This window comes from Empidonax traillii, unplaced genomic scaffold (assembly GCF_003031625.1).
Source record: "Empidonax traillii isolate 1590-97213 ecotype Southwest subspecies unplaced genomic scaffold, ASM303162v1 scaffold580:size560489, whole genome shotgun sequence".
Taxonomy (NCBI): domain Eukaryota; kingdom Metazoa; phylum Chordata; class Aves; order Passeriformes; family Tyrannidae; genus Empidonax; species Empidonax traillii.
Window position 1 is genome coordinate 358,058 of NW_020955773.1, and position 19,167 is coordinate 377,224.

A 19,167-nucleotide genomic window follows, 5' to 3' on the forward strand; every position below is an offset into this window, starting at 1 on the left:
CAGCTGCACGTGGAGAAGAACCCTGTGATTCCTCTAAAGACTGCTATTTTTCCAACAGAAACACAGCACTTGCCCTTACTCTGCCAAATACCAATCAAACACTCGATCAGACAATGAAAAATATATTCAAGCTAGAAGTTTTCTAAACCTTTTAGATACACTTTCCTTCTTTCCCCCAAATCTTGTAACCCGGGGAGTCACTTCTGAAATAGCTTTGCTATCATATAAGGCATATATAGGTTATAAAAACACAAAGCTTTAATCAGCACTTTTTTAACCTAAATTCACTGATGGGTTTGTCAAATTAACCAGCCCAGAGCTGTGTGAATATATTATTAAACACCATTTTGAGTTTGCATATTACCTGTTTCTTAAGAGTGAATTAGCCCTCTCTTTGGTGTTTTATATACTTACAACGATACTCTGAAGTTTTGTCTTATTAAGAGAAAAATTCCACAGAATGAGAAAAACTTCTTTGGTAACTTAGGGATCTTATAACTTGTAAATTAGCAATGAAAGCACTGAGATAAGTCTTTGGCAATATATTTGAAGTCTTAATGAAAGGGTCAGATTACAAAAAGTCATAGAGGGAGTACTATATGAGGAAGCTTTAAAGTTAGTTGCAATGTATTAAAAAACAACATTCAAATAAATTATTTTGCACTGCAGTATGCCAAGTTTTTGGAGATGGAATTAAAATTGGGCTTTCATTTTAGAGCAAGTAAAGCATAATATTAGACTATAATACTGCATATACTAGTGAGATCCAAATGCCCACGGTGTTGCAAGAGAACATTTTCCCTCAGGCATTTGAAATTTAATGCTTCTTTAATATTCTCTGTTGGATATTGTTAGAATGGAATTTCAAATATTTCCTGCAATTTGAGTTAAAGATTACTGCATAATGCTGAGCAGCAAAAAATTTTTGAAGCGCACATCTAAAGCTGGCATAGTAGCTTAATGTCCTGTTGTTTCTTGCTTTAGCAAAATTAATTTCTTCAGTCTTCAACCATGAATTCACACACCACCTGGAGATACAAACCCGTAATTTAACTGTGGTGTATTTCTAGCTCCTTGCCTAATACACCGAGGCCAGACACTATATGACAGGCAAATATAAAAGGCCATTTCAGAGTAATACTTTCTATTCTCCTAAATCAGAGAGTGAGCAACTTGAAAAACTACACTTGGCTCATAATTGTCAATAAATGGGATTACTGATCATGAAGTAAATGCACACGACATATTAAAAGTATATATTCTACAATATAGTCAAGGGTAACACCTTTCCAGTCGGACTCAAAATATTCAAAAGGCTTTTATCCAATTAAGATCCAACTTTTGCACCACACATGTTAGTGCTTTACCATGGTTACTCAATACAGGTAAGGGTAGATGACAAATGAAACAATAAGGCATCATTTATACTGGGCACATGCAGACTTGCTCCTGAGCTCTCCCTTACAGGAAGCCTGCCAGTCCCCCTCAGAAAGGCTTGGAATGCTGCTCCAGACAGTAGGACTACTATGAGTTCAAATTAAGTCATTGCTCAACACCATCCCAGCCTGACAAGACAACTCTAAATGACTTCACGATGTGACCAAAAGTTTTAAACATTGGTCCTCAGTCTCATGCTCTAAGAAAACCATGCTTGTGTGTTCTAGTACAACCCTTGTCAACACTCTGAACTGAAAAAAACAACAAAAAATATATGTCTGCATGTTTTTGAGCTACAGGAAACTCCAAATTATGTAGCACCGGTACAACCAATAGAGTCCACACAGCTGGAATTATGTGCCTACACTTTTCTTCAGAGGTGGGGACAGTTTAGCCTGAATGGGCACAAGCATGAGCAAAAATTGAGCACTTGTGTTTAAGTGAGCAGAATTAATAAATACAATTTTTTCTTTCTTTAATCAAATATCAGTAAAGACACTGAGTATGGTCACTACTATAAGCACATATGGTACTAAAGCCATCCACAGGCTGTGCTGCTGCACAAAAATCAGTTTGGATAAGGTTTCCAAAAGCAGGCCAGATACCAAAATGAATTTGTGAAGCAGAAGAAAAACCTCCATATAGGACAAAAAGCGTTTGGGTGGCTCTAATGCTTATTAGTGATAAATTCATGTTTTTAAAGTTATGTTTCAAATACGAATAATTTCATTAAGATAAAAATTTATCAGTATTTTCGTTCTGCAAAGAATTATGTTTTATACAATTAACATCAAAAAATCGACATAGTAAGACATCACTCTCCTTACCAGGTATTTCTAAGGATATTTTCTTTGAAACACTATTCAATACTTGGGGGAAAAAAAAGGGAGAAAAATTTAGTCTGTGTAATGGCATCTATCAACACCTTAGCTCTGTGAAAATACAGAAACAAATTCAAATGGATCTTGTAAAAACAACCCGAAATATTTTAATGAAACTATGTGACCACAATTCATAGAAATAAACCTAATGAGAAAAACTCTTTTCATTATGCAAGAGAATTGGCTTGGAACAACACTCATCAGTCATTCTGACATGGAAAGGATGGATAAAGGAAGCAGATGGATTCACCCCTCAGCACTGAGTCTAGAAAATGGAAAGTCATCACGATCACTGATAACTTCTTGTATCAAATTTATTACTTGATTATCAGATTATAATGAACAAGTGCAAGAGGAAGTCATATTAGAGAAAAAGAGAACATGCATTTTCAGCAGGAGCTGGTTTTCCACTTGACTGAATGCTTTAAAAAACTCCCAAGGACATCAACTTAATTTAGTGGGGGGAGGGGTGGTGATGTCGTTTTGTTTGTTTGTTTGTTTTTTAATTGTTGCAATTAATTAAGAGTACAAGGTTTGACTTGGTAGAACTTGACTTGTTACAAAGGTCATTTCTTGTTTAGAATCCCAACCTGCCTCTTCTCCTCCCCATGCTGGCATTAGTGAGTAGAAAACCCACACGTGGCTGTCACAAAGTCTCTGTTCAACCAAGACAGAGATTTGTGTTAAGGTAAAAGAAAGAATCCAGTAAGGCTACTTCTCAGGCACCAGGAACACAACTCTTCTATTCTCTTTGTAGCACTTCAGAGACCAATTCTGCAGAATTTACAGCAAATACAGCAAAGTCTTTGTGCCCTGTGTGTATGAGCATTTTGGCTGTTTGTCTTGCGGGCTGGTTTTGTTTGGCTTTGTTTTTAAACAGGAACTCTCTATACCCTGGGCCCTTGTAACAACTGGTGAGAAGAAAATCTTCTAGAAATGGTGCACGGGTGGTAGATGATGACAGATCTTCCAGGGTCTCTCAGCTTTGGGGGTGAACAAGGGGGGGGGCCATTACCAAACCTCTGGTTAGTGATGGAGCCCTGAACACCTGAGCTGCACTGCAGGAACCACAGACCACCCACCTCAGAGCTGAGGATGCACAGACAGCAAAGGAGGCCTGAATTGCTACAGTGTTCTCTGTCAAACCTACAAATTGCTGTTTGTACAACTCAGAAAAAGAAAGAAATAAAAAAGCACCTTCTGTTCACAATTTTTATTAAGATTTCACTCATGAATAGTTCATAAAGATTACTAATACATGTTCACAGAATAACAGAATATGCTGAGTTGGAAGGGAACACATTACAAGTAAGCTACACATCATTTGTGTCTTTACAGGCACGAGAGTACAGAACGTGTTATTGCATCCTATCTACCTCTCAAAAACATACTGAAGGTTGTATACGTCAATTAATAATTAATTACTCACCTTTGATCAAAAAAACGAATAAACTTTTAATATGTAAAAAATAAGCCATAGGATAAAATCAAAACAGTTCCACAGAAGGCAAAATTTCTCCTTTAGAAAGTTTTCTGAATCACAGCGAAAAGAAAAATCAGGATTATAAGCAGAACTTATAGATACATCAGTTTCCTCATAACATTTAATGTCCATGCAGCATCACATGACTGAAGTTTAGAAATTAACAGCAAAAAATAATGTTTTGAACATTAGCACTAGGAATAAAAAATAAAATAAATCCTGTATTGATTTTTTAAACTACAATTTTAATTCTTCTTGCTTATATCTGCACCTTTATCTTTTTTTAACTCTATTATAGACTTTTCACATACTTTACAAAACAGCTCTTGATCCTCTTAATTCTATTTCAGGTTTTTGTTTTTTTTTTTGCAATGCTTTCTTTTATTTCTGAAACATCTCTGATTATTACTTCCTTGGACAATAATCCAGAAGAGACTTCCAAAACTGTTTCAATTCTAGTACTTCTAGGATTAAACCCGGTCATTATATACTAAACTTTTCTTACAGAGTCCTAAAAATTTTGAATGTTAATCATATTACACAGACTTAGCTACAAGAGACATCATTTTGTAATAACAATTGCAAGTGAATGCATAAAAGAAAAACTGTGTCATACACAGAGAGGATAAAAAGAAAACTTCAAAAATTATTGAAAATTAAGTGTAAAAACTTACCTAAAATATTCATCAATTTCTATAGATGGCAATGAAGTAAAAGAAAATCCCATCCAAAATACAGCTAAAGAACACAGCCAGCTGTTAACAGAGAATAATTCATTTTAAAATATATATAAAAAAATTAAGAGAGAATTCTGGTAGACTACCTTTCAAAACCACTTGTTGCCTTGAAAAATCATACTTAATCCCCAGAAAATGGAGATTAAAACATCTTATTACTTCAGTATGTTGTTTAATTACCAATTTTTACGTATTTCAATATCTTTTGACTGCAAAAATTTTAAGATGTATTTGAAGAATCATCCAAGAGCCCAATTCACATTACTTCATTTGCACGTAATGTTTCCATTTATGCAGCTTTTTGGCTTAAAGTGCTACACAAGAGACTCACACTAATAAAGCATGGGGAAGCATTAAAGAATATTTTTAAAAATTACACTTAAATTTTGCTTCGAAAATATTACAATTTAACAAGTAGAAACAAAATGTAAGCCACTTAAGAAGGAAATACTAGAACTGTTAAGTTTTGCTAAGTTTAAAAAACACACCACATTCACAAAACCCTAAATTTTACAATATCTTTAGTTAAATCAGCACAGATGACGATTCAGTCTCTCTTGGACTAATTATATTGGAAACAGATTGAAAATAAACCGACAAACAAAAGAGTTTACACATAGCTTTGCATCACATTCATATCACTTTCAACTCAACATAACAACAAGATTTGCTGTTATCTCCAACTGCAAATAATTCCAGGAGCACAAGTTTTGAAAAAAAAAAAAAAAAAAGACTAAGGATGAAAAGAAAGTCTTACCTATAGAAGAAAGTTTGAAAGTTTTAAGTTAAGGTCTTAACTGAAATCCACTAAATCAATACAATCTGCTATGCCAACACAGACAAATCAATTTACAGCGTGCTAACAGTGATTTAGCTGAAAATTGATAAGGAATCAATTCAAACTGAACTAATTATGTTCGGTAGAAATTACTTTATGTGGGTCCACATCAGGTTTTGTGTACATTTAAATCTTAAATAGTGTTAATTAAGTCCATACAATGTCCTGGTGCAGAAGAGGTTACAGTCACCAGGGTAAAGCATCTCAGGACACTTTGGAAAACTCTGACTAAAACAAGCTCCCTCCTACTTACCAAGCATCTCTACACTTCCCAGCAAGCCAGACCTCAGCTTTGCTTGCAGCTATTTGGCTCTCAAATTCATCCCCAGAAGGGAACTCGGGTACAATCTTCATTCATATTAAAAATGTACAGTTATTAACTGACATAAATCAGTACAGGTTGACATTTAAAATAAACTAAGTACGATTGTACCTTTTCCACTCTGACACTGCAGTTTTCTGTACTGCAGGAGCTGTCAGGGGTTCAGCTAAGGACTTGTTCAAGACATAGGACGTTCTGAATTGAGGCATGAGCACGACTCACTAAAAGGAGAATATTTTGCATGACAAGCTTAAGTATTGACGTTTTACACCCACTGCCCTAAAGGAGTGACTTCTTATTTCTGTCACAGGACTGAAGAAGGAATTGCATAAGCGTACAGGCTGTTTAGACTGTTTTAAAAACATAATACTATCTACTCTAAGGATTAGAGTGAGATTTAAAACTAATCCTGTGGAAAAATATTGGTACAAGTGAGACTTCACTAAAGATTTCACTGAATTACAGATTTTTTGCCATAAGGAGTCCTGACAAGATCTGAGGAAAAATAAAAATCAACTAATGCCCAAGACCCTCTTTTAGCATAGCATAACATAGCATAGTATAACCAGCACAGTTCATGAAACTGTTATTTTCCTGATGTATTTACACCAGTATCAGTCTCACTTTTAAGCCAGACCAAAAGGAATTGACTTCACCCAACACTCCAAACTACAAGCAGACGGGAAGCTTTATTTTTGTGTAAGAGCTCGCTAGTTCTAGCAGCGGCATAGCACAGGTAAGCTCTCAGCTTTCCCTAAAAATAACAAACGGTTAAACAGAAGCCGAGGGGGGGTTCGTGAAGTGTGAAGCGCAGCTCTGCACCATCTCCCGCAGGGCCGAAGGGAATGTGAGTGAGGAGGCGAGGGAAGACACCCGGACTCACAGGAGAAAGGGCTGGGGATGCAGGGACGCGACGGCAACTCCCCGGAGCAGGCCGGGCAGGAGAGCGCGGCGCGGGCAACGCGAGGGGGCCGTGAGGGGACCCCTCTGCCCGCCCTCACCAGGGCCCCCGGGGACGCCAGCCCTCGGAAAGGGCAGGGCCAGGTCGCGCACTCGCACCCACCGAGCGCTCCGAGGGGTCGGGTCGGGCCGGGCCGGGCCGGGCCGGGCCGGGGCGCGGGGCGGCTCCGCCGGTGCTGGAGCCTGTCCCGGAGCCTGTCCCGGCTCCCCGTCCCGCCCTCCCGCCCGTTCCCACAGCAACACCCGCACGCCGCGCCCTGCGCATGCGCCGCCAGCGCTTTCCCAACTGAGAGCGCGTGCGCAGCCCGGGGCGCCCGCGCTGCCGCATACCCCGCCCCCCCGGTCCCCACGCGCCGCTCTGCGCTTCAATGAATGGGGCGACGCGGGGGGCGGTAACGGCCAATGGAGCCCGGGGGCGCGGCGCCCCGGCCCCGACGCACGCCGGGAATTGTAGTTCTTTGAGATCACCAGGTTCTGCACGCAGACGGTGGCCGAGACTTCAGCCCCCAGGCGGCCGTGCGCAGCGGCGCGCCCCGCCCACTCCGCGGCTTCTCGGCGCAGCGCCGCCGCGGCCGCAGTCGCGCCGCAGAGGTGACCCCGAGCAGCCGCTCCCGCTCTCCAGCCAACATGGTCGGTACCGCGCACTGGGCCCGCCGCGGCGGCGCGGGGGGGTCCGGCGGGCGGACGTTGCCGCGAGAAGGCGTCGCGCTGCTCGCGGGGTGTGAGGGACGGGGGGACCTGGAGGTGGTTGGTGGTGGCGGCACCCCGAGGAGCCCCGCGGAGGCCGCGCAGGGGTGACCTTCCAGCGGGGGACGTGGGGTCGGTGCCGGCCTGGCGGCGTCTGTGCCAGCCTGGCGCGAGGAGAAGGGCGGGATGTGGGAGCGGAGCGAATCCCCCGGCCCGCTGCGGCCCCTCCCGGCGGGGCACGGCACAGTTGGGCCCCGCGGGTGGCGACGTTGGCTTCGAGAGATCGGGAAAGCCTTCGCCTCAGTCCGTGAGAGCTTAAAGGTTCTGGAGTGGTTCTGTCCTAGCTCAAGGGGAAGCGCCTGTGAAATGTCTTTATCGCTTAATGCCTGCGTGCTGTCAGAAATCCCGCCATCTGTGCAGATTGTCGTTGTTCTGCCCTGAGGTTATTACAGGTGTACTGCAGTGCTTTGCTTTTCTGCAGTACATATACTTACATGTATGCACGCACAAACCTGCATAGAGACCTTCCTTTCCTTTGTAACCATGAAAACATCTCCCGGTTTTTCTAGACTCTATACCCTGTTATTCAAACCTGTACTTTCAATGTTTTGCTGTGGAAAGGATGCTTGCATCCTCTGGGACATGGCTTATTTCAGCTATACCCTAAAAAGTCTGTAAACTTTATTTATCCTACTTCTCTGCTCTTTCTGTTTAAAATGTGGATTCAGAGGAGTGACCACAAGACAACAGGTTTTAGTTTGTACCTGATCTTTCAAATCATTGCCTGACATGAATGTGCTGGTCTCAAAGAGAACTGCTGGTTGTAATTTACTTTGGTGCCCAGACTTTTCAGAATGTCACTGTTTTTATCTTGCCTTTGCTGTTCTAGCTTTGTATGTGGTGGTGGGCAGAGGCTTTAAATTCCAGAAATAAAGTTATCTGTCTATTGATGCAACTGCCATTAGATAAATGAAGTGAAAAAAGTCTTTCAGGGCACCTGTGTCAAGGTCACTTCTTAAGGAAAGAATGCCTTTGGAATTTGGTCTCTGAACCGCTCTGCTGGTGGCTTTCCTCAAGTGCACAGCTGATACTTTCTACTCTATTTCCAAACACGTTTATTGTCACCGTTATCTCTGCTTTAAAGAAGGGAGAGCAAAGGGAAAGTTTCTTAGGCAGACTCTAGACTTTTGAGGAGATTAAGTTTATCTTGATGCTTAAATCACCCTTGTGAAGCAAGGTGGGATAGCTTACCTGGCTTTACTATTCAAGAATAATGTTAAGTTGATGATATTTTATAGGCAGCTAAGTTTATCAGCAGTAATGTTTATGGAGGTCTTTCATAACTGTAATTTGCAATGCAGAGCAGACAGGATGTTCTTGCCGCAGCATTTGATAGGTTATGAGTTATCATTTCCTTAACTTTATAACCTTCCGAATCAGTTTTAGCACTAGTGCTATTTGCCTGTATAGCACTAATATTTTAGGTCTGCTGTTATCACCTGTAAATCAGAGACATAACTGAGGCACTGAGTTCTTCAGCCAAAGTGTGTGGGGAGGGTGATAAGCCCAGAACCGCCTCATTTGGTGCTGGAAGCTTCACTTTCATCTGTAGTATTTGGGAAGGGGGAGAAATCCTACATGATTGCTGAACTAGACAAAGAAGGGTACCCAACAGTGTTCAGTTGTTGGTGTTTTTTTTTCCTCATCCTTTTTATCACTATCTTTGCTACTCTTTTAACTGTACATCGACTGAATGTGGAGTGGGGAAGGCTTTGAAACAAAATAGTTCAGTTAGTTGTTGTTTAATTTGTCCTCTAGCTCTTCTATACCTGAGGGTGAGTAAAGGTCACCCCTGTAGCTACCACATGAAAGTAGTCTTGCAGGAGCCAAGTCACGGGTTGAAGTGCCTGGACATGAGTTTTTGGAACCTACAACTTCCATCGGGGAGCTACTCATTTCTCTAAACATCCAACCTCCAAAAGTAGCCTCAGATAGTCAGTAAGACCAATTTTTATATGTGATGTAACTTTTTCTGGGTTTTTTTTGGTGAGAGTTACCACATTTTGTAAGAACTGCAGCATTTTTGGCTTGTTAATCTAGCTTCTATTTGATTTGAGACAGCATGGAAGTTTCTTTGATACTGATTCCCCACAATTGGTGCAGGAGTGAAGGGGCCTGGGGAATGCATTGAATCCAATGGACTGAAGGTTGGGAGAGGAAAACAAGTAGGCAGCAGTCTTCACTTTATTTTAGCTTGTGTTTTTTCCTTCTCCAGGCCCACATGGTGGGGGGAGAACAGGAAGGATGGTTGTAAGCAAACATAATTATGGTGAGAAGGTGGAGCTGAGTCATGACCAAAGTTTTTTTGGTTTTTTGGCTTTTTTTTCTCAAAAAAAAAGGCTGAATGCTAAGTTTGTCTCAGTAAAAGAATAATAAATGATCCTATCTCTTATCTTCTTATTTTCTGCTCCTTCCTTCTCCTGTTGTTATGCTAAATACTCACCGTAATGCTAGTGGATAGATTGGCATTTTTTATGTTTAAATCAAATTAGCATATAAATTGCATATGATGGAAAAAAATTCTCCTTTTACTAACTAGTACGGTTAGGTGCCTTAAAAGAATATTCATTGTTGCTTTAATATAAATAAAATTTAGGATCTCCTTAGAATCATGCTGTAAAGTTGCCTTTAAAATTTGATACACATCTTGATCCCTGCTGTCTGTCACCATTCAGATGTTATGGTACATTTCCTTCCTCAGGAATACAATACCAAAACTAGTTTTGAGATTTAAACCAGCAAGAATTGTTTGTCTGCCCTCCTTCCCCCTCTTTTTGGAGTTTCCACGAGGGATGAGGCTCATAATGGGACAGTTTCAGAAGAAAATAACGCAATTCAACGCTGTGTAACTGGTAATCATGTAACCAGATATTTGAAGAAACACTCCCATAATGAAGGCAAAATCAGGCCAGGTCTAATTCTGCAACTTCCGGAATTTAACTTCATCACTTACACTCTCATTTTATCTGGTATATGGTCAGATGGGGTAGGTGGCCTCATTTTTGTAATTATCTAAGGATAGCTTAATGCAGCTGTGCTTGGCTGGTCACTTCTGCAGAGAGGATACACTCAAAGCCCCAAATGGTTTTCCTATAAATATCAGTGACAGGAACATTGGTTGGAAAGGATCTCTAGAGGTCACGCGGTCTGCCCTCTTTCACTCCAAGTCTGGAGGTTGTCCAGTCCAGCCTGACAGCAAGGCTGTTGCCACTGATAAGTCATATCATAGGTGTGTTTTGATCTGAATCTTGAAAACCACCGAGGGTGAAGGTTGCACAGACTGTCTGGGTAACCTTTTGTAGCCACTGCACCCTGTTCTGCCATCTGCCACTACGGAGGGGTGCTGGGAAGCATTAATTTTGTAACGCTCTGGGAAGGTGTGGTAGGCTGCTATTTACATCACCCCCCATCCTCTGCCTCTCCAGGCTATGTCCAGCACCCTCAACCTCACTTTCCAGGGTGCCAAGACTGGACTCAGTATTCCAGCTGCAGTAGCACCAGCACTGAGTGGAATGCCTGTCTTTGCTCCACAAGCTACACTTCTCGGAATGTAGCCCAGGACGCAATTAAGTCACTTCCTTCACGTTCAGTTGTGCCTGGTGTTTTGCCTGTATCTCAAATGATCATCTTTTAATTATTTGACAAAGTGGGTTTGACACTCCAGCAGCCCGGTCAGAGTCTGCTTGTTCCTGTCCTTGCACAATCTGTCCCAGCCCTAATTGCCTCTAGAGAAATAGGGAAATACGAAAAACAGGCATACAAAGTACTGAGTTATGAATGTCCTTTAGCATGTGTTCCATTTGCAGAGAATTACAGAATGGTTGCATCTGAAGGGACTTGTAAAGGTCATCTGGTCCACCCCCCCTCTTACAATGAACAGGGACATCTTCAATTAGACCAGGTTGCTTAGAGCTCCAACTTGACCTTGACTGTTTCCAGCAATGGGGCATCTACAGCCTCTCTGGGCAATCTGTGCCAGCGTTTGGCACCCGTATTGTAAAATATATTTTCTTCTCTAATTCTACCCTCTTTTAATTTAAAACTATTGTCCCTTGTCACTTCATAACAGGTCCTTCTAAAAAGTTTGTCCTAGTCTTTCCTAAAGTCCCCTTTGAGTATTGAGAAGCCACAATAAGGCCTTCCTGGAACCTTATCTTCTCCAGGCTGAACAACCCAAAGTCTCCCAGCCTTCAATTTTCAATACTGAATAACCTTTGGATTTCCCCAGATCTAAGTTCTGCTTAACAAAATGGGGTGTTTACTATAAAGCATGCATTTTTTCCCCCTTTTTTTTTTTGCAATAGAGCAACATTTTGGCAGTTTTCTCAGTGTTTTGGAGCTTAGAGTCAGTTTGACAATAAACAGTTGTATTATGGCTAATAGCGTCTGTATTTGCCCATAATGTAGCTTTTGTCTGTGGATTTGTTAAACTACTGCCAAACAGTTTAGTGGGGCAGTAGTTTTAAGTCCACTAAATTCTTTGGTCTCTGGCATTCAGTAAGTCTTTGATTGCAAATAAGCATTCAAAATGCTTAATGGGAACAGCCCTCCAAATGGAAAGAATGTGAAAACCAAACCAGTAAAGTGTCACAGCTTGTGAAACTGTAGTAATTTTCAAGTATGAATGGCTGGTCTAATGAGTGGGTATTTGCTGTATTGTCTTATGTTGAAAAGGCAGTGTTGTTAAGGGGAAGGCAAAGTTTTTCGAATACTTTTTTTTCCTGGCATTTTGGAAGTTATTCCAGGAGCCGCTCTTCAGGATGCTTTAGCAAGTGTGTTCTGTTTCTGTAAAAGCAAGTAGAGAAGTTGCTGGTGGTTCAGGTAGAACAGAAGTATGATCCAAGGAGTTGGGGCTGATCTGCATTTAGACACACATAAACATCCAGGTTAAATAATCCATGATATTGCTGTAGCAACTGTTAATTTTTAACACTCAGATGGTGTGACCTGTGCTGTGTAGCAGTGGGTAAGGCTCTGATTTTCTTACAGGGTGAACCTGTCAGAGTCCTGGTGACTGGAGCTGCTGGGCAGATTGCTTACTCCCTGCTCTACAGCATTGCCAAGGGAGATGTCTTCGGCAAAGACCAGGTAACTCTCACACTGAATTATCACTTGTCTCTGCTGCACAGGAATAAATGTCACAACCGCAGTCCCTGGGACTGGTTTTCTTGTAGACACTCACTGATTTACCAATAGGCGAGTAATTTCTTCTTTAAGCGTGGAAAATTGATGCCCTACTCTTTTACACAAGCTTTTGGTTGTTGGTTGCACTGAAGTTGTTTGTTTTCTCTAAATAGCTTTTAAATCTTGCAGGAGATAGCAGTTTCTGGCAGGGTACAAGGCAAAATTAATTTTCAAAACAGATTACACCCAACTTGCGCTAAACCTTTTCTTTCTTTACAGCCTCTTATTCTTGTGCTGCTGGACATCACTCCTATGATGACTGTACTGGAAGGTGTGGTGATGGAGCTGCAAGACTGTGCTCTGCCACTGCTCAGAGGTGTCTAAGAGAATTTTTCTTATACCTCCAATATGTTGTAATACAGCTGCTGCATTTGTGAGTTCCTGTAGCTGGCAGGAAGTTTTTAACAGAAGAAAATATTAGATGATCCTTCCTTGGTTTTGTATTTTTTGGAAGATAAATTATTTAACTTAGGCTGTAAGCTAGCAAGAATGACATCAAATGAGTTTTGTGAAAAGAACTGACAACACAGATATGTGGGTTTTGGTTTATATCAGCAAATCCTGGGGTTTCAGCCTGGACAGCAAATTGTCAGATACTTGTGCACATGTGCATTGTGTTCTAACCCAGTGGTGAAATAACAATCTTTAGATATTCCTTTGCTAAATAAAAAAACTACACCATCATTTTGAAGCAGATGCTTTAGAAGTATCTTCTGTATAAGGACATGAAATAAAAAAAATGACTCATTAAGTCACATAAAAAAGTTAAATTCTGATACTTTAAGCAAGCAGAAGAAAGGGAGTGAGTAGGTGTTACAGTATTAGAATACTTGAAAAAAACCCCTACGTAGCTCCCAACTCTTGTACAATTCAGACCTTTGGTTTGGTCTGTAACCTAACCCAATTCAAAACCTTTGGTGTCGATTGTTAAAGGGGAAGGAAAATTTCACTTGTGTTGATATTTACCATTGAAATTTTTTTGTAAAAGTAAAGAATAGCATATGTACGTATATATATGTATTTAGATAGAGACATAAGTCATATATTTTTACATAGATTTCTCCCATGTATTCCACTTCAGATGAAAATTTGTACATAATAAACCATTTACTGGCAAGTATTTAGTCTGTGGAGTTAGGGCCAAAAAAGGGGAAGGTGGTGATATTGTCAGATTAGATTATATACTCTTTATGAACAAAGGAATATTCCCGTTAACGCTATGCCATGAGTATTTATCTTACTGATTTTTTTTCCCCTCTTTCATTTTTTTAGAGGTCATTCCAACAGACAAAGAGGAAGTTGCATTCAAAGACCTTGACGTAGCGATTCTGGTTGGCTCCATGCCAAGGAGAGAGGGCATGGAAAGGAAGGATTTACTCAAAGCAAATGTGAAAATCTTCAAGTCTCAGGGTGCAGCCTTGGACAAGTATGCCAAAAAGACTGTCAAGGTGAATGTAGAAAACTGAATTTAAAACATTAACACTGTTATGTAGAGATCTAAATGTATTGTAGAATGATATTGTGCAAACAGGAGCCTGTTCAGTGCAGGCATTTCTTTCCTTTAGCCCTGGAAAATATACCACAGTCAAAACCAACCCCGCAAAACCATATTAAAAAAAACTGAGCAGTCTTTTGCTCGTTATCTCTCTTCTCTGGGAGAACTAAATTATCTACATGCAGCTGCCTACTTCATATCCATCTGTGGCTTTAACAGAATGGCCCTTAACTTCAGTATCAATATGGAATTACAGTTGCACAAAAAATCGGCTTTATTTAGGTTGTTTGCGTCTTGTTCTTTGGAGCACTGGAAGATTTTAATTGTTCTCTCTCAGATTCCTCCAGCACAGTTAATGGGATCATGTGGCTGCTCTCCCACTGCTCTTAATCTCAGACCCAGACTCCGACTGTGCTTTGTAACTGACTTCTTAATGTCTACTTCCTCTGCTGATGAACTTCCTACTGCTTCTAAAGACTTGTTTGCTTCTTTATCCAGTTGGAATAAAAACTATCAATATAACTATTGCGGAGTAGTGGAAAATTTACTGAACTCGCTTTCAAACAGGGAGATACAAAGGGAGGTTTGCAGATCAGCTTGTGTGATGGAGGGTATATGGAGCTTAACGTTAGTCATTTGAGACACAACTGAAGGATGAATAAAAATCAGTTTTCCATAGCTATAAATGGATCTAAGTTGAGGCAGTATTTTACTTCTAACTGCTTGTGAACATTGAGATAAGTAACTGCTCTGGCTGTCTTAATTATAAAGCAATTATATAAAGCAGTGGCAGCCAGATTAAAGAGGGTCTTAAAGGGGTTGGTGAAGTCACTATGGGCTGACTAGTGTGCATGTACCTTACTTTTCCTGTGTCTGGTAGCATGAGATTTGAACCCAGGCTGTGGATCAGTGTATAGATCTCCCTAGAAATCGTGTTCTCTTTCACATTTGAACCTTCAGTTATAAAGAAAATACCTACCCAGAAAATATTTTTCCTTGCAGTTATAGAAGACTGGGTGACTGTGAACTACACACATAGAAAACAATCATGTTGAAGACAACTAAGAGATTTAGAAAACTTTACTTCTCTGATAGCTTCTTTGAAGGCAAAGCAATGTATTTCATTGGAGGGAGTTGTTTTGCAGAAATACCTACTTCATCTTCCCATTTTTCATTTTCAGGTTGTGGTAGTTGGGAATCCAGCAAATACTAACTGCCTGATTGCATCAAAGTCAGCTCCGTCTATACCAAAGGAAAACTTCAGCTGCTTAACTCGTTTGGATCATAACAGAGCCAAATCTCAGGTAAAAAGAACCTATTCTGTTATCCATCTGAGAGCAGTGCTTTCAAAGGAGCCTGTGAATTGAGAAACTGAAGTCAATGCAATGGAAATCTTTAATTTTCCCATTAGATTGCTCTGAAACTTGGTGTGACTGCTAATGACGTGAAGAATGTCATCATCTGGGGCAACCACTCCTCCACTCAATATCCGGATGTCAACCATGCGAAGGTAAACGTGAAAGGAAAGGAAGTTGGAGTTTATGAAGCTATAAAAGATGACAGCTGGCTGAAGGGAGACTTTATCCTGGTAAGACATTTATTTATTTATTTATTTATTTTTATGGTCATTCTGTGTTTGTGCTTTCTCCTAACCTCGTCTGAAATTGTAATCTATGTACCCGAGTGACTTGGTGAAGCAGCTCTTCTATCTCACCAGAGTAAGTCATAGCTTGTTGCTGTCAGTTGTTTGCCCTTGAAAAATTTAAGGCATGGAGGCCTATGTAAACCCTGCTAGAAAAATCCACTTGGAGGGCTAAAATGATTCAGCAAAAAGAGTTTTGGTCATAGCTCAGGTGAAACTTGTCTGACACAGAAGCACCATTGCCATTTCACTATGGTGACTTTTGGGGGCAGTTTTGTAATAATGGTATTAATTGATCGAGAGCGCAGGCTACCTAAATGCACTATGAGGTCAGACAGGTCAGACAGGCTTACTGAAGCCCTAGATGTGTGTGACTGAGGAGCTGTGCTCTGCTTGGTGTTGCAATGTTACTGGCATCCAAACAGCCAGGTACTACACCTTGGCCAAGGAAGCTTTAGTTTGGGACAGAGAGTGTGTTTTGTCGTATCACAGTGCGCTGTCCTGTTTTGGATATAACATTTCAGTTCATGCTTGCTGCTATGGAGTACATGATTGGCAACCAGAGTTCATGAGCCAGAGTGTAAGCAGAAAGCTGTCCTTTTCCTTGATCCAGCTATATCTTACATGGCCTAAACAGGGTGCAGGTTTGGCCTTCTAGGTGCATTGTAATGCTGGACTGTGTTAGAAAGCTTTACCTAAGGTAAGATTTTAGAGTTCTTGCTTTCTGCACTGGGGTGTGGTTGGCATAAGTTTTACCAAAACTATAGTGAAGCCTATTCTGAGAACTGCAATTCACAAAAACAAAATTTCTAAATATAGGGAGGTCTGTTCAACTGCCTTCAGGAATTACATGAATTTTATGCAGTAAATATTGCAGGATTGAGACCAGCAAATAGTTCACATTGGTATTCAGCAAAAAACCCTAAGTGACAATGTTGTTCTAGACATCTGTTACTGTTGACATCCACAAAGTCTTTTGGTGGGAAAAGCTTGAGACTTCTGGTTGTTATGTGAGAAGCTGTAAAGCAGGTACTAAAGATTGATCCAGCCTCTGAAATATTCCATTAATGTTCTTGTCTTGACAATTCTCTTCTGGATTGTATGCCATGTTTGTTCAGTGATAGAACTGTATCTTGACTGATGAAATGAAATAATTACGTACAACAGTCTTTCTTCATGGCATTTACTAACAGCCTTTAGACCAAGCCATGATTTTGCTGCTTTACAATTTAGGGTTGGGTTTTTTTTTCTTAATTGCAGACTGTTCAGCAACGTGGAGCAGCAGTTATTAAGGCCAGGAAGCTGTCCAGTGCCATGTCAGCTGCCAAGGCTATCTGTGATCACGTGAGGGACATCTGGTTTGGCACTCCAGCGGTAAGATGTTGCTTTTGAGTAAGTGCATGTTTGCCTAATTTGCTTTGATTACATGCCAGCATTATTGACCTCCACTGCGTATGTGTGTTCAGAGGAAAGAATCTGTCGTCTTCTGGAGTAAAGAGTGTCATAGGAGAATACAGGATGTTGAAAAATCAAAATTTTGTGTTCTTCTAGCAGTGAAAAATGTGTTCATCTCTTACTTTTCTGGTTTCAGGGGGAGTTTGTTTCGATGGGAGTCATTTCTGATGGCAATTCTTATGGTGTTCCTGAAGACTTGCTATATTCATTCCCTGTTGTGATCAAGGTAACTAGACTGTATTTAAATCCATATATCTTCTGCAAGACCTAAAAACTGTCATGTGAGCTTGTTAATAGCAGTGATTTTCATGTGGGACTGCAGTTGCTGGGATGTGGGGGTTTTAGTCTTTCACAGAGAGGACTGTTCTTAACCAAGTAGTTTACCTTGGTTGTCAACTGAGTGTTGATAGATGAGTGGACTCTGACATGACTAGCTGGTGTTCCTTGCAATTCTTTATCTGAAACAAAAGTAACTGCTGCCTGATGTGTTTTTTAGGGCTGTAAACTTTGTTTCTTATGCTGCAAAGTGTCCTTCATGCAGACTGAATGAAAGTTTGTTCTTACATGGTGGGGGCCCTTTATTTTGTTGTTTTCAATCAGGACAAGACCTGGAAGTTTGTTGAAGGTCTTCCTATTAATGATTTTTCTCGTGAGAAGATGGATCTTACTGCTAAGGAGTTAGCTGAAGAGAAGGAGACTGCTGTGGAATTCCTCTCCAGTGCATGACTAGGTCACGAGGAAATACAAAATCATTTAAGAATGGAAGAATCTAAGAGTCGTCTTTAGGTCTGCTACCAAACACTACTACTGTATCCAAGTCAACTGTCTGTGACCATTGTGCATTTTAAAGTTCATAAGCTTACTGGTACTGTCGTGCCTCTTGAGTTATTAGCAAAAATGTTATTAAAGAAGTAAAACTAGTTTGTCGACCAAACTTTTTGTCTTTTCAATACTAGTTGCTTTCTGTGTATGGTACAGGATAATTGTTTGCCTCGGCCTTGGCTACTAACGCACAATCTGGTTAGAATTTGGCACTATGGGAACACGTCCTAGTCTGTGATCACTTCAGCATCCTATGGCTCAACTGAAAATAAAATTAGAATGTAATTGCCCTTGAACCCGTAGTTCAGTGAGCCTATCACTGGACAGACTTCAAATATACACAGTTCACTCGGGTTGTGCTTACAATGTTTGTCAGTAGAAATATTAAAAGTTGCTTAATCACATAACGGCTAAGAGTAGTCTGTTGCACTTTATTTGCATGTTTTAGTTACATAACTAACAGAATTTGTTAGTAGAAGATAAAAAAAACCCTGAAGGCCTATTTTAAGAAACTTTATTGATGACTAGCACCGCCCTTTGCTGACTGTCCTGTTCTAATGGAATTTTTTGCCTTGTACTAAAGTAAATCTTGGTCTGTCATATCTGGTGTCATCTCATTTTTCTTTTTCAGTTTGTTGTCACTAAATGAGGATACAAAAAATAGAACTTCTTTGACCAAAAAAAGCAAACGTTAAACTGAATCATAAGCAAATTGAATGATTTCTTTGAGGATTTAGCAGAAAGAATATAGAATAAGCCAGCCATCATCAATAAGCTTATCTGTAAAAATAAGTCTGCTCTCAGAATATTACTGTACCTGTTGAGTACAGTGATAGTGATGCAGCAATAGATAGTGATGCATACATAATGTTGAAAGGGAAAAAAACAAGCAGTTCAGAAAACGGGAATGTGCTGCAGCACAGGACAGCTGGGACAGCAACAGCTGTTGCAAGAATTTATGCGTTATTGCAGTCTTAGGAATAGACAAGAAATACACACTGTTGTATTTTTTCACTGTTTTTCTCATTCTTCTAAGCCCCCTAGAGTTTAGCCATGGAGAAGTTATCAGAAGAAAATTTCATACATCTGTCTTTTCATGACAGTTTGCACATTTCTGCAGGAATTAGGGAGGGAAGGAAAGCTGCCAGTGTGATGACTGCCTTC

At 40.5% G+C, this 19,167-nt stretch overlaps 2 protein-coding genes across 5 annotated transcripts in view; one reads left to right on the forward strand and one right to left on the reverse strand.

Moving 5' to 3' along the window:
- Positions 1 to 6,790, reverse strand: part of WDPCP (WD repeat containing planar cell polarity effector) — a 146,434-nt gene extending 139,644 nt beyond the window's left edge. For all 4 annotated transcript variants that reach the window (XM_027898153.1, XM_027898152.1, XM_027898155.1 and 1 more), the window contains exons 1-2: positions 6,762 to 6,790; positions 4,476 to 4,556 (exon numbers count right to left, since the gene is read on the reverse strand). The gene's annotated coding sequence lies outside the window, so the exon portion shown is untranslated. The remainder of the gene's footprint in view (positions 1 to 4,475; positions 4,557 to 6,761) is intronic.
- A 352-nt stretch (positions 6,791 to 7,142) lies between these two features.
- Positions 7,143 to 18,115, forward strand: MDH1 (malate dehydrogenase 1). The gene is made up of 9 exons (XM_027898156.1): positions 7,143 to 7,288; positions 12,395 to 12,493; positions 12,809 to 12,905; positions 13,862 to 14,037; positions 15,266 to 15,388; positions 15,496 to 15,672; positions 16,987 to 17,100; positions 17,318 to 17,407; positions 17,782 to 18,115. The coding sequence occupies exons 1-9, from the start codon at positions 7,286 to 7,288 to the stop codon at positions 17,905 to 17,907; spliced, it is 1,005 nt and encodes a 334-aa protein (XP_027753957.1). The 5' UTR covers positions 7,143 to 7,285; the 3' UTR covers positions 17,908 to 18,115.
- The last annotated feature ends 1,052 nt before the right edge of the window (positions 18,116 to 19,167 follow it).